This window comes from Dermochelys coriacea, chromosome 4 (genome assembly GCF_009764565.3).
Source record: "Dermochelys coriacea isolate rDerCor1 chromosome 4, rDerCor1.pri.v4, whole genome shotgun sequence".
Taxonomy (NCBI): Eukaryota; Metazoa; Chordata; order Testudines; family Dermochelyidae; genus Dermochelys; species Dermochelys coriacea.
The window spans coordinates 46,128,361-46,144,381 of record NC_050071.1 but is presented as its reverse complement, the minus strand read 5'-3'; the positions used below and the strand labels follow the sequence as shown (position 1 = coordinate 46,144,381).

The following is a 16,021-nucleotide window of genomic DNA, read 5'->3' as shown; positions in this document are numbered from 1 at the left end:
TCTTAGAACATTCTTACACATCATGCATGATAAATAAGCACAAAGGCTTGATCCATATGTCAGTCTAGAACTTTAGAACTGTCCTAACTTTTGTATTTTCAAGTCAAACCTTTAGCACTCCTTTAACAATGTAGGTTGTGGCTTACTTTCCAGTGACATACTTTTAACATTAAAGATCAACCACCTTTCCTGGAAGTGAGACTGTTAGTCTCTAAGGTGCCACAAGTACTTTTTCTTTCTACCCATACATAGTATGCCAATACCTATGTCTACTAACAGCTTTATTACAGCTGCCCGTTTGCAAGTATAGTGTAGAAGGAAGCGGAGACTGGGGAGCCCTAAAAGCACAGTTTTGCTAGAGGCAGCCATGACCCTGCTGCTTGCGCTCCTGGATCAAAAGGGGTGTTGGGACAATCAGTGTTTCTCTAACTGCTGCACACTGCAGTGAGGGCATGTCTGGATGGGGTAGAGGTCATGACTATAACTCCCCTACAACTCCCCACCACATGCAAACTGACTAGCCACATTAGGGCAGTACTGGGAGCTGGATGGCAGACACTACACTTGCACAGGGTGCAATAAGTGTTGCTGCTCTCTGCTCTGCCCCAGAGCCCAGGAAGCATTATTGCCTACAGACACACCCGTCACATCTCTGGGCTACTAAAGGTGCTCTGTTCTTCCTCTTTCACTGCACTGGCTCTACGAACTATAATCTGTTTTTAATTCATTAGTTAAGTACACTGCTTTGAAGATGTAAAGCACTAGGCAAGTGCTGAATACTATTCAGACCATTTTAAAATGCATAATGTTTAATAGTCTGGGAGGCGGCTTCTGAGCCATTAGTGACAATCCCTATTTAACAGAAATATCTGTAAAACATGATGCAAATAAACGACTAATTGATAATCAAATACAATGTCCTACTTCAGAATCATTTCATACTTCCAAATCTTTGCAGGTGTCCGGTAATGATATCCATCCCTGGTACTTCGCTACACAACTGGCAAGGTGCAGTAAAGACACTGAATTTCTGGCCTGCCTCGGAGTGATCCATTGACAGAGGCAAAATACTGGATCTGAACCTACAGTGAGATACAGTATGGCAAATCCTCTGTTCTTATCAAATATATATGTTGATGGGCTTTTCTTAGCACTGTAAGAGCCTAATTTAGATAAGGAAAGAAGGGACATAAAAATTAAACTAAAGGCCAATATCAGGATTGCACAGATATAGAACTGAGGACAAAATATGACCCCATTTCTTTTTCAAGTAGGCAATCTAGTTTCCTCAGAACAGAAGCCCAGACAATGTCATGTAAAAAATAGCACAAAATGTACACACTCTCTAAATAGAATTTTTCATGCTTCAATTGCCTGGTAACAAAACTCCTTGTATTTTTTCTTTTTTGGTTGTTGAATCTGACCTGAAGTTCTAAGTGATGGGTAGGCTGGGGAAGAAGATGTCATTTAAAAGCGGCAAACTGCTATTATTTTAATTACCAAACAGAAAGATTTTTATAATAATTATAAAAAAATTAAATGTGCATCCTCAGGTCAAAGCTTTTATATATGAGATTTCCCACCAGAGAATTTTTTAATGATTTTATGAACCTCTGCGTAAACAGAGTTTATAATTCAAACTCTAGACCATTAACTGTAACAGCATTAAATGTGTGTCACTGTAATAAACTGCACTGAACAGCTGCAGACAGAGTAAGGAAAGAAAGCGGAATTATGACAGATGTACACCCTGAACACAGACTCAAAAATTAGCTTTTCTTGAAAGTAACAGACTCATTGTAATGATACTTACTACACTAAGACCTAATTATCATCAGCACACAAGAGATCACTTCAAACACTTTTGTATAAATGGGAAGCAAAGAATAATCTAGTCTTAATCAACTGAATGTTAGATGAAGACATTTGTCTCCAATTACTATATCCCTTAAACAGCTTTTCTAGTTCCCTTCACCAACAGATACCACCCAGAAAACATTGTGCTTTATAAATTACAGACAGATATGTGAAAAGAGGTATAAACCCAAATCAAAAATAATATTATCCCAATAAAATCCATGCTGATACTTCAGAACTCATCTTGATCAAATTTAAAATACTCTGCTATCCCACTTCTTCATGCACACAAGAAATATAACTTGAACTAGCATTCTATCTTTAAAGGGATATTGGGCATTTCTGCAGTAGAAAGGCCACAGAGACTGGGTACGTGGAGAACAAGCCCTCACAAACTTGCATGGGAAATATATGGGCCAAATCTGTTTGCCATATGAATCTGGAGTATTTCCATTGACTTCAGTAGAGCTATTCAAAATCCACACCAGGACAGAGCCAAATTCTGCTTTAATTTATCAGGTCAATTATCATTGCCTTACCACTTGTGTACTCACTTACACTGAAAAGTGAGTGCAATATGCTTCCATTCTGGTTTTGGTAGCATTTTACATTGCCTTTGCACTGGTGTAAATGACTACTCAGGGTATAGACGAATGAGAAATTGGACCCTACCTATTAATTTAACTCACCCCTCACCCATTAGATTTATTTGACTGCTTCCATCTAAAGTGAGCTGTTAACTGGGCCAATTCTAGCAGGTAGCAGTAGTGTAAAGAGGCAGCACTGAGCATATGGGAAAACCACTGGGCAGAGGATGCATTTTTTTTAATATTCCTGTGATCTAGAAATGAAACCAGAGAAGCTAGAAGGGAAATTTGCAGCTATGAGGGAAAGTGTTTATTATTTCATTGTAGACATATGTATGAACCACAGCTTAAAACAGGCAGTGGGAGGAAATCTGCCTCTGGAGGGAGAATCCTGTCACTAAAATGCATACTCCTTACTGTCTGAACAGAATACCCACTGAGTGTGAGAATCTCTAGAAACAGAATCATACCAAACATATTTTAGTATAATATTTAGTAAGGTTTTAGGGCTTGCAAACATGTTTATTCAAAAAAGAGAACCATTACTTGCAAAAGAGTTAATCCAAATCACAATTAAATCTCTTTCTTTGGGAATGGGTGTGATATTAATCATCTTTTATTTAAAAGTTAAAATTAAAAATAAAAGGAAAACACCTGTTGCTATTCGATTACCATAACCTCTAATGTAACGACTACCCAAAGTTTCTATGTTTAAAACTTTCATGTGGCTACATAAACTAGCCACTTGCATCAAGGCATGGCCCATTATTATTTGATGAGTGACAGAACTGAAAATCCAGCATAGTCTCTGCTTGCTGGCATCAGATTAATTTTATTAGAATAAAAATTACCACCTAAAAGGAAAGGGCCTGCAGAGGAAAATTAAATCATAGGTATGTTAATTCCCATAAGAAAGGCCATACTAGGTCAGACCAATGGTCCACCTACCCCAGCATACTGTCTTCTGAGAGTGGCCAATGCCAGATGCTTCAGAGACAATGAATGAATGAACAAAACTCAGCAATTATCAATTAATGCATCCTTTCGTCCAGGCCCAGCTTCTGGCAGTGAGATTCAGGAACACCCGAGCACGGGACTGCATCCCTGACCATCTTGGCTAATAAGCACTGATGGGCCTATCCTCCATGAATTTGTTTCTTTTTTGAACCCCATTACAGCTTTGGCCTTTACAACATCCCCCGGCGACAAGTTCCACAGGTTGATAGTGCATTGTGTAAAGAAGTACTTCCTTATGTTTGTTTTAAGCTTGCAGCCTATTTATTTCATCGGGTGACCCCTGGTTTTTGTGTTATGTGAAGGGGTAAACAACACTTCCCTATTCACTTTCTCCACACCATTCGTATTCCCCCCTCAGTCATCTCTTTTCGAAGTTGAACAGTCTCAGCCCTTATTCATGTCTCCTCTTATGAAAGCTGTTTCAATCCCCCTAATCATTTTTGTTGCTCTTCTCTGTATCTTTACCATTTCCAATAAACCTCTTGAGAAAGGGCAACCAGAACTTCACACAGTATTCAATGTGTGAGTGTACCACAGATTTATACAGTGACATTACAATGTTTTCTGTTTTATTTATCTATCCCTTTCCTAATGATTCCTAACATTTTTGTGTGATTTGGTCAGCTGCAGCACGCTGATCGGATGTTTTCAGAAAGCTATCCACAATGACTCCAAGATCTTGAGTGTTACCACCCAATCATTCTGTATCTCTCATTGGGATTATTTTTTCCAATGTACATTACTTTGCATTTATTAACAGTGAATTTCATCTGCAATTTTACAAGAGATAAGGCGGGGAGGTAAAATCTTTTATTCTGTTGGTGAGAGATACAAGCACTCAAGCTACAGAGACCTGCATATAAATCTGCCATTTTATTGCCCAGTCAAAATCCTTTTGTAACTCTTTGCGGTTAGCTTTGAACTTAACTATCTTGAGTAATTTTGCATCACCTGCAAATTGTGACACCTCGCTATTCATCCACTCTTTTCCAATTTATTGAGTATGTTGAAGAACACAGACAGAAATACAAATCTTGGGGGGACCCCATTATTTTCCTCTCTCTACTGTATTATGAAAACTGACTATTAATATTCCTACCCTTTTTTGTTTCCTATTTTTAAACCAGATACTGATCCATGAGAAGACCTTCCCTCTTATCCCATGACTGCTTAGTTTGCATAAGAACCTTTGGTGTAATACCTTGTCAGTATTTTTAAAAGTCCAGGTACATCAACTGAATCGCCCTTGTCCACATAATGCTTGTTTATACCTTCAAAAAATTCTAATAGATGAGAAATCATGCCTCTCCATTTACAAAAGCCGTGTCGACTCCTAACCAATATATTGTGTTCGTCTATGTGTCTGATAATTCTATTTTTTACTATAATTTCAACCAATTTGCCTGGTACGGAAGTTAGGCTTACCGGACTGCAATTGCCCGGCTCACTTCTAAAGAAAAGGAGTACTTGTGGCACCTTAGAGACTAACAAATTTATTTGAGCATAAGCTTTCGTGAGCTACAGCTCATCCGATGAAGTGAGCTGTAGCTCACGAAAGCTTATGCTCAAATAAATTTGTTAATCTCTAAGGTGCCACAAGTACTCCTTTTCTTTTCTTTTTTTTTTTTTTTGGCGAATACAGACTAACACAGCTGCTACTCTGAAACCTAGGATCACTTCTGGAATCTTTAAAAAAAAATCAGTAATACAGAGGCTGATTTAAGCAATAGGTTACATCCCACAGTTAATAGTTCTGCAATTTCATATTTAAGTTTCTTCAGAACTCTTGGGGGAATTCCATCTGCTCTGGTGACTTATTACTTATCAATTTGTTCCAAAACCTCCTATACTGACACCTTAGTTCCCAAGAACAGAGCTCTTGAAAGCTAAATAACTGTCAAAAATAATTTAATATCTTTAATAATTTGCATGTGTGATCAAAACAAATATGGACTGCAAATCTAGACCTGTCTTAGTTACAGGAAGGCTTCCTTATTTGGGAGGCTCATTTTAAGGCCATGTTTAAAGTCTGCTTTTCTGGTAATGAAGCAGTTTTGCTGCTTGTATTCTTAAAACCTCACCCTTTATTTTTCAGATCCTTCTGGTTCAAATATGCGTTCCCACCCGGAGCTCCTAGCATGCTGGGGCAGCAGCTGCTAAGAGGTAAAGTCCTGTCTCCTAAACCCACCCAGCTTTCCCGATCCACACAACACAGGGCTCATTTATCGCCAGCCTTAGCAATACTGGTGCCGAGGGCTCGCCGCGGAGGCTGCTCGTACAGTGCGGTCCGGACGGAGGCATCAGACACAAACAAAGACTGGGAAAGGAGGTGGAGAAGCCGGGAAGAAAGTATTACCCCCCTCCTCCCCCAGCAGCGCTGCTGTCGCCGGACTAAAGCCTTCTAGCGATGATAGCACCTTCGTACACAGCAAGCAAAAATCCCATCTCATCCGCACGACCCCTGTCTGTCTCCGTTTGAAATTGAGCAGCTCTCCCCCACCCCCTCCTGTCCCTCTCCCTCTGCTCCTCCCCTCCAACCAGATGCACCAATCCGCTCAGCTTCAGCTGCAAATCAAACTTGATGCCCCGAGCTCAGCTCCCTGTTTCCCAAATCCATATCATTGCTACAGCCATGCAACCCTCCCCATCTCCACCCCCCGCTCTCCATGTTGCAATGTCTGGGGAGGGTGAGGTGGGGGACGGTTTGGACTAGGATTGACTCGCAGCAGCATTGAGACTTGAGCTTGTTTTCTGTCGGTCTCTCCTCCCACTGCCAGACAGTTCTGGAAACTGTGTATCACCTCTTGTCACAGGAAACCATCCACCAGGCGACGCAAACAAACACACACCACCCTCTACCACCAACCTCCCCCAGAATAATAAAATCCGCACCATAAACTGCTAAGGAATACCGAAGGGGGGAAAAAATCAAGACCCAAAGCTTGAAAATCTGCAAAATCCGAGCATGCAACGAGCAGAGTCCAGGGATACGAGTAGCAGCAGCAGGGCGGCTTTGTCTAATTTCAAAGCAACTGGAATAATCGCCGGCGCTGCTCTCTGGGGACGCCACGGATGGCCCGTGAGATCGAAATGATGCGGTTATTTGAAAACACCCTAACCTAGACCCATTTCCTTGCCGAGGCCTTGGTAAAGGGAGAGGGAGAGTTATGAAGAGCCGAAATCTTCCCTTCCACCTGTACAATCTCACAGACATTTTGCACCACCCTCTCGATTTCATTAGTATATCCTTATAACTACATGTGCATTTCAATAACGTCTGGGAGATTTAAGAGCTTCATCGGTAATAGCCGCTGCAATTCACTGTATTTACTCCGGTTATACTACTTCTTATGAATTGTACTGTTATTTATTTTAATGGATAGTAATAGTATCCATCACCGTAGTATTTGGGAAATCAATGTGCCACCCCAAAGATCTAACTCTGCAGCGCACAGAATAGAATCGGGGTTATTCAAGTGGCACTCCTGTCTGAATGCGACTGCACGGGGTAGTCATGGGCAGAATCTAGCCCCCGATCTCGGCCTGAACGAACGAAGATGACTTCTAGAAGTTGATATCAAGCGCCCGCACGTGTTTGCTTGTGCAATGAACCCGCGCGTGGATTTGAACTCGCCAGCCCTCCGCGGAAATGGGGTGGTGGAACCGGGAAGGATCGCACTGAATGGAGAAGTTCAGAAGCCTCTTGGCCGCTCTTGCTGCCGCCGTGCACCTGCTTGCGGTAGCCCCGTCCCCCTCCCAGAGCCAGCGCAGGGGAGCCCGAGGAGGCACATCCCGCCTCCTTCCCGCGGGCGGGCGGAGGGGGGCTGGACGCTAGCGGGGTGTCGAAAATCTGCAGCCAGCGAGACCGTTCCGGCGGGACCGAATCGCGGGTCACGCTTCCAGCCCTTGCCCGCATTCCTCATTCTCACCGGCAGCAACGCTGGGCACCTAGAGAACCTGCTGCCACCCACCGGAGCCCGAGCAGCCAGGCCGCCACCCCCCCCCTTCCCTCCATACACTCACACTCTCCCAACACGTGCCCGTCCAGGCTGTTACAACTTGCTCTCCAGCAGGAGCTACTGTACGCTTGCACTCGGCTGAAACTAAATGGGTCTGTGGCAAAATACGAAAGCCCTACGCTCCCTCCCCAAGTGCCCATTAGTGCCTAAAATCACAATCGCATCAAGTTCACGACCAATTGGTCAACGCTCTCCTACTCCAAAAGGAAACTTCTGCCTAATTTCACCGGTGAGCGGTTTTATACTTTCCAAACATTTTTTTAAAACTACTGCAAGTGAAATCCTTGATTTGGGTGAACGTAATTGCAAAGCTGCCTGCACACAAATTAACACCCTCGCCGCCCTTGAATTGATGCAATGGATATTTTGGACATGTGGGTGACACAGTGACAGATACTGGCCATGGCCACCCCCTCCCCCTGTCTATAGGTCTATATCTAAAAGGACCTGCGCTCTGCCATTGCCATCTGCCTACCAAGTTGATACAATGCTTTTTACTTTTCAACTAGGCTGATGCAGCATTGATTAATTCAGGATCCCCCCTTCCCACGCTCCTTTAAAAAAAAAAAACAACTACAGCCAAGTCAAATGCATATAAAATAAAATAAAAAAACCCTACGTGCAAAACTGTTAATTTAGCTGGTGCACCTTCAAAGCTGCAAGAGCCTTATTTGCCACTGCAAAGTCTGCAGCAAAATGAAAACCAGCTAGCACAACACTCCCTACATCACATCGTTTCTCAAAGCTGCAAAATAATCATCTATTTCCTCCTCCCACCGCTCCCTCCCTCCCCAGCAATGCACAAGTTGCTTGTGGGATAGTGAAGCTGCAACTCAACTGCCTCCCCTCGCTCCATATCAAGAAGCAAATCTTTTGGCGCCATATTAATGACGTACTATATTATTTCCACTAGGCAGCGACCTTCGGCATTAAATTGCTCTCTAGCTGCTTCTGGAGAACTCCAAAGCAAAGCAACAAAAACCCATCAAATATGGCTGTGCTGGCTGCTCCCCCAGCTCTCTCTGCGGCGGCGGCGGCGAGGAGGAAAGTCAGAATCTGGACACAGTTACCTGCTGCTGCTGCCGCCGCGATGGTTGCCAGTGAGGTTGGAGTTTCTCTGCGCGAAGGGGTCTGTGCTGCCTCATGAGTTCAGACAAGCACTGGAAAGTGGGAGCAGATTGTGGCTCCCTTCACTCTCTCTCTCTCTCTCACACACACACACACACACACACACTGACGTTTTTACTTGTTATGGAGGAAGGACTCTGTGAATCAAACTCATTTCTGGGTCACTGCTGCCACAGGGGGGAGCTACTTTAATCCCCTGCCAAAACTAGAAGGAGAGAGAGAGAGAGAGAGAGAGAGAGCAGAGGGGGAAAAAACAGGGTGGGGAAGAGAAGAGGAGAGACTACAACACTTAGGAACTGTCTGATTTAACTCTTCACAGCCCTCGCTGGAGAGGTCGTGCTCCATTTACAATTGCAAGGAGACGCCTTCATTTTTGAATGGATTTTACTGAAGTATCTCCCTCTTGTGATGAAGAATATTTCGCACTGAAATGTTTCCAGTTGAACTCACCCGTTGCTTGAAGTCATACTCATTCAAAATTGTCACTCACTGCTCGAGAACAGCCCTGTATTCCACTCCTACCGTCTGGAAATGATTTATGCATGTTTGCACAAGGTATTGCTACTGTTATTTTTAATGTGTACTCATGAACACTTTTTTCCAAATATCTCAAAATATTTCACAACTGTTAATTTATTAATGCCTCACAGCATTCAAGTCCCATGGCCAGGTCTCTATTTTTTAAAAGGAAAACCGAGGCAGAGAGGTTAAATAACTTGCCCAAGTTCATACAGTGAGTAATAGTCACAGCAAGGATTAGAATTGACTTCTTATTCTCAGTCCCCCACTCTAACCCTTCTGCTTCTCAAACTTTTCCATTGGAGACTGGGGAGAGAAGGGTGAAAATAGGGCCAAAATGTCTTGACGCTCACATTTAGTTATTTTTAAATACAATTTAGAAAAAAATGTATTTGGAATCAGTATCAAATTATTTGCCGAAGTTTTCCTTATGAAAAAGAGGGCATTTAAATGCAGAACAGAGAATAATTTTTAGTATAAAATGCTTTTCCTCGGTCCATTAATTCATTTTCCCTGGGAAAACAGTGGACTCTCTTCATTTACACAGAGTTCCTGGGTATAGCCAGGAAAGAATAATGCTATAGAGAACAGGTATTATAATCTCAAATACAGAAATAAAGTTGTCTGTGGAAAGTAATTCCAAAGACAGTAAATACATAATTACAAATTAATGCAGCTTCCCAGGGCAATACTTTTACCCTGTGTGACAGAATGTCATACCTTAGTTCAGCAAAGGAATTGCTCTGCTATTTATCAACAATTTATCCAGGCACATCATACATCTACCCACCCATCCACCTACAGAACTGGACTCATTGTTACACTTTCTGAAATACACAAAACAGAACTACAAAAATATCCTCTTTTTTGTTAATATGTTTTCACTGTGAAAACAAAACAAAAAAAATAAAGTTTTTATTTGTATATTTATTTCCTCCCCAGAAAAGCAGCCTTAGCAGTCTTCAGGTTTGGGAGCCTAGAATGGGGCTTTCTTCCCCCAGCTTTTTATTTACATGTGTTGTTTAGCTTCATTCACATACCAATGCAAATCTATTATCTAACTTTATTATTCCAGGCCTACCTTAAGGCCCAATTCTGCCAACATTTACTCAGGAGAATAATGTCAGAACTGCACCCGTATCCCACTGATATAATTTAGGCTACTTGCATGCATAAAGTTACTCTCCTGAGAGTTTGCAGAATCAGTGCCAGTTGTCACTCATGTGGCACCCTCACACAAGGGTGACTGCCTGTAGAAAATGTAATATTTTCCTGTTTGATAAACTCTTCCCCCATTACCACATCAACCACTCTCTCTCCCCCAAAACAAACACACAGACAGAAGCCATACAACATAGCTTTTCATAACCCAATAAGAAAGAACTCATTAAGTTCACTAGGGGCTTTGTTACTGTCAGTCTATATTACACAAAAGGTGCTCAGATACTGTGGTGATGGGCAGTAGTATAAAACCCTACAGTTGATCAATCAATAGACAAACTATAACAACATTATTTTAAAATCACATAATCCTATCATAACTTTCAGCCACCAGATCCCATCTTCCTGACCCCTTTCAAAAAAAGATTAGAAAATTTGACTGTGATCATTCTGAGCAAGTATTCTGCCTTCTGTTGATGAAGAATAAAACCATCCTGCCTCATTCTCCTTGGATTTCTGGTTGCTTTGTCCCCTCTTTCTTAGTTCATTGCCTTTTTATGTAAAACAAAAATACAACAATGAATATCTAAATTCTGACTTGCATAATAGGAGTCATTAGCACTTACCTTGGTGTTGTACACAAGGTCATATGTTTAGGAACAAAGAGTGTAGGCAGTGCTTACAGGATCATGGACTATATCCTGGAAAGCAGTGACTGAAAAGAACTTAGAAGTCATTGTAGAAACCCAACTGAACATGAGCTCCTAGTATGATGCTGTGGTAAAAAGGATTAACACAATCCTTGGATATATAAACAGGGGAATACTAAGTAGAAATATATGGCATTGATGAAACAATATTAGTGTCCACACTTTAAGAAGTATGTTGAAAAATTAGAGAAAGATTTGTAAGAAGTTACAAGCATGACGTGTGGTGTGGAAAACACATTACAGTGATGGATTTAGGACTTGTCTATACACAAGCTGTACCACTTCAACTATACTGGTGCAAAGGTGTTTTATAACCCAGTACAGCTATTCTCCCACTGGAAGGTAAATAAGCTATGCCAGTCTAAGCCACACTTGGGGTTGTACCCATATAACTATTTTTGGTTAAAAAATAAATTTAAAAAAAATCACGCCCTAACCAAAATAATTATGCTGATACAAAATCTACTTAACTTATCAAAGAGGGGTTAAGAAGTAATAAAATAAGAGACAGATCTAACAGAGCCCTCTATATCTTTCACCCCACTATTGAGCAGTTCTTCAGGTTATAGGTAAAATCCTACTCCTACTGAAGTCAATAGCAATTTTGTCATTGACTTCAATGGGGACAGGATTTCACCCTCTCTCTTTTATAGGGCATATCCCCAATCAGGAGATTACTTAATATCTTGTTTTAATAAAATTTCTCAGGCACAACAACACTCAAGGCCTCTCTCTTCCTTCTGTGTAACAATAATTATAATTACTACTTATTTCTATCCAAGTAGTACCCAGAGAATTCAGTTAGTATCGGGTCCATTTTGCTAGGCTCTATTCAAACGAGTAAGAAGACAAGGCCCCTGCACCAAACTGTACATCAAGTGTATTCCATACTTATTAAAATTGCATCTAAACTATTCAAATCTATGAGTATTTTATATAGTTGCTTCATTCATCCCACTTCATCCCACCATGTACTGTTGTTTCTGAGCCTTGTTCTGAGCCTTGAAACAAGGCCAGGAAGAAGAAATACGGCTTTTCTCCATATTTCTGCTATAATTTTAAGGGGAGATGTAATACTGCAGCAGCATCTGCTAAAACCTTTTCACAGTCTGTTTTTCCTATTGCGTTTCTTTCTTTATTTGAAAACACCAGTTCTCCTTTTATGCTTGACATCCTTCATGTTAGTCCCTGCAGTCTTGTCCTATGAAAGTGAAAGCAGAGTTCTAATGAACCTGAGTTCCCCCCACCACTGTTTAACTCAGTCACAGTACCACTTACAACTCTAATCCATCCTTTTGCTCTTTTAGCCTCAGTTTATAAAGACCATTTCCCCCTTCCCATTCCTTTCTCGCTAAGATTAGAAACTTGAAGGGAAGAACAAAATGCTGACCCAGCATCTGATCTTCAGGAGTAAGGATTCCAGCAGAGCTCTCGCATCTGCTATTTAAGAGATGGGATATGTATACAGTATATAGATAAGATACACAATTGGGCCAGAACCTGTTTGCCTAACATGAACAGTCCTTTGGACTTCAATTCAACTACTCAAATAAGTACGATGAATAAGATTTTGCCATATATAGATATAAATATATTATACCCATAAACTGTATAGTGTTATATTTTAATACTTTTAAATATGGCAAAGCACAAAATTTTCTGTTCTCTTGTCCTGCACCAAGAAAGAGAGCAGAGCTTCCTTATCATCTCTCATGCAACTGTCACAAATACTTGACAAATATATAAGGGCCAGATTGTGTCTGGCCCTGCAGAGCTGCACAAGAGGCGAGAGATGGTCTAAGAAGCCTTCCTTACCCCTTCTTGTGTTCTGATGCAGGGATCTATCTCACATGGCTTGAGGATAACAGATACTAGGCTAGCATAGGCAGTGACAGTAATGTTTCCAAAGAGGACAGGCTACAGGTGGGGCTGGCCATGGAGCAGAGAGGAGTGCATGCTGTGTTCTGAAAATGGGAGTAAATCTCCTGCTGCAGCATTTGTTCCCTGGAGCCCATGGAAGAATTCTGGATGACTCAACTATAATTTGTTCTGGATCTTCCTCGGCCACGTGGCTCCCTCACACACCTCTAAATAGGTATGGACCTTAAAGGCACAATCTAGCCATAATTCTGTCTAATCCTATCTATCTGTCCAGTGACTTTTATTCTGATTAATTAAGTATCATGACAGCCCTGTGAGGTAGAGATTATAATACTCATTTTGCATACTGGTAAGCAGGGGCATATAGAAGTGAAGTCACTTGCAGAAGTCACACAGTAAGTCAATGGTGAAACCAGAAGTCTGCCTATCAGTCCAGATCCCTAACCACTAAACTATACTCCCTCTCTTATTCTGTTATATACTACACAATTTATGCAATTTATTCTGTTATATACTATACAATTTATGCGTCTATGGCACCTTTCATGCAAACATCTTAAGATGCTTTTATAAATAAAATTTAGTCACTAAGGAAAATGGGTATATATTCATCTTAATTTTAAGTGGACAGGGAAAAGGCTAGGCAAATATCCAAAGGTAACGAATTCCAAAATCTAGAAGCACAGCTACTAAAAACACAAATTGCCAAATGATTTCAATTTAAAAGTAGGGGCTGACAGGAAATGAGCAGAACAAGAACCTCAAGGGAACTACTAAGCAGGGAGTTAAATTGTAGGTCTCTGAAGTAGGTAGGATGAAATTGATGCACCTTTAAAGTCAAGAGTATGCTTTTGTACATGATGAGAGATTTGACTGGCAAGTATGGCAGTTTCCCAAGCATAGGTAGGATGGGCTACGAGAACCTCACACAAATGAGAACTCTTCAGCCACAAGATTCAGTCCTAGTCAAAGTAAATATATGCTCCTATCTGCAATCTCATCAAGCAACACATTAAGCTATCTAGTCTAGCTTAACTTCAACTGCAGTATTAAACTGTGTTCATGCAGACTGCAATCTTGCAGTGAAAGATATGTGTTACAACGAGATAAATATAATGGTTCAAAAGAATCTAAAGCCACTCTTCCAGTTACAGATGACACAAAAAATGGGTTATGATAACATTGCTAAATATAGTACAGTGGTGGTACCAATCAGATAGGGAGGAATCGAGTCAATAAAAATACAGCATTGAAGTAATTTAACTTTTACAAGTTATCAATTTCAACTTGGGATATTTAAGACTAAGTTTTAGAAGGATCAAACTGAAGAAGACTGACTGCTAGGCTGCACCAGCAATTTCGGGAATTTTTCTGGAAAGAGCAGAAACCTTGGATGGAGCATCCTATATTGTCCTTCTTTAAGTTCCACTTGGTGTTTTATGGAACTGTCCTTGAGCTAGTTCTACTTGTGATCTCTCCTTTCAGCCTCTTCAAATCCCATGATTCACCCAAAGTTCAGTGAAGTTTAAACTGAGGCCAGACCAGGAAAAGTGATGCCTCTGACAGTGTCTAAAAGATCACAAGTTTTTCATTTTGAGTTAGAAAATTAAGGGTTCATGCTATTAAAACTGAATAAATAGAGAAAATAACTTAAGTTAAGCAAGTGCTCTAGGAAGGAGCTTCCAAAGTGTGGAGTTTCCCAATGGGGCAGAGTACAGCTGTCCTTTCTGCACTTGTGCAAGCACTGCCCATGTCACAGAAAGGTGCACAGGAAATAATCTGCATTAGCCAAATAGTACAGATATGGTAAGAGTCCTGAGTATACAGACTCACAACCTTCCTGTGCATTACCACAACTCCAGCAAGGATTGTGCATGACAGGTAAAGTCCACTCATGATACTAGTGATGAATAACACTTGAAACCAGATTATGACAATTAGAAAAAAGATACAGTACATAACATCACAGGAAAACAATTAGGCAGTAAATAGAGAGAAGGACAGAGGAGAAATTTCACTTACAAAAAATATTCCCCACGTCAACTTGTATATCATCAGTTATCAATACTCCAATCCTCTTGTGGGGATGTTAATGATTCGTTAATAAAGGGGGGAAATCTGCCTGAATATTCAAAAGGTCCTCTCTTGCTCCCATAGAAAACAATAACAAAACTCCCATTAACTTCAATAAGTCTACAGTTTACAGCTGTTCTAGATCAAATATTCATAAATTCCAACTCCATTTTAGCCAGATGCTAGGTTACTGGGGTCAGAAGAAGCTCTCTCTTTACAGAGGAATAAGTGTTGGTGTATAAACAGTCTGCTGCACAATTATTTTCAATTGTTGAATGTTTACACAGAGCAGAAATAGCTGAGGAAACAAATCTTTAACTCCAAATAGTGCAACAAGAACATTGGTTAGCTTTACAACATGCAGTGGGTTTCATTACACAAATGATCAGATTAATAAGTTTTAATCAGCCTCATAAAAAATAAAGGGGTAATCAAACTGTCCTATGAACTTAAATCTTGCTATTTAGTAAGGCATTCAGGGGGTTATCATTTCAGCCAGGCCGCTACCTGGCCTGAACTTGTGCTCTCACAATACTATGTTCATATACTTATGCCTACACTTTGCTAATACTTATTGTACACACATGCGCTCTTTATGTAGTCTAACACCTGCATGTGTACAAATGTCCGATTAAAACAAACTGGCTCCAGTTTTGTGAGTGCAAATTCTAACACTTGGGCTTAGGTGTTGGACTGTTTAAGAGGTAAGGACAAGTATTAGAACATGTAATGTAGTCACCAATCCATTCCATTGCATAATTTGGCCAGGACCAAGGCCAAATACTGCAAAAATTTACGTCCACATTTAACTCCAAGATTGGGACCTTACACAGCCCCCATGTGGTAACACCATGAAGCACAAGTTGTCTTCTCAATCTGCAAGCCAGTAAACCCAGGAACTACAAGTTCTGTGTGTGCCCAACAGCTCAAGAATAAATCACCTTTGTGTTGTCCTGTCTTTTCTCTTTTCTTGCAGATATTTGGTCCTGCAAAGTGCAGGCACAAGTATATGTGTGTGAAATTTTGAACTAGCACAACTGAAATCCAAAACATGAAAATTCAGCCCTCA

At 40.9% G+C, this 16,021-nt stretch overlaps 1 protein-coding gene across 9 annotated transcripts in view; it reads right to left on the bottom strand.

Annotated features, from left to right (window-relative positions):
• The window catches only part of JADE1 (jade family PHD finger 1), a 96,471-nt gene that overhangs the window by 50,061 nt on the left and 30,389 nt on the right, over window positions 1-16,021 (bottom strand). For 3 of the 9 annotated variants that reach the window (XM_038398124.2, XM_038398132.2, XM_038398126.2), the window contains exon 1: window positions 7,485-7,635. The exons of 2 other annotated variants lie outside the window; for them this stretch is intronic. In XM_038398124.2, the coding sequence (XP_038254052.1) occupies window positions 7,485-7,620 (136 nt within the window). In that variant the 5' untranslated portion in view covers window positions 7,621-7,635. Of the gene's footprint in view, window positions 1-5,817; window positions 5,938-7,484; window positions 7,636-8,550; window positions 8,705-16,021 lie in introns of those variants that run through there. 4 more of the 9 variants (XM_038398127.2, XM_038398129.2, XM_043513509.1 and 1 more) reach the window with 4 other exon arrangements.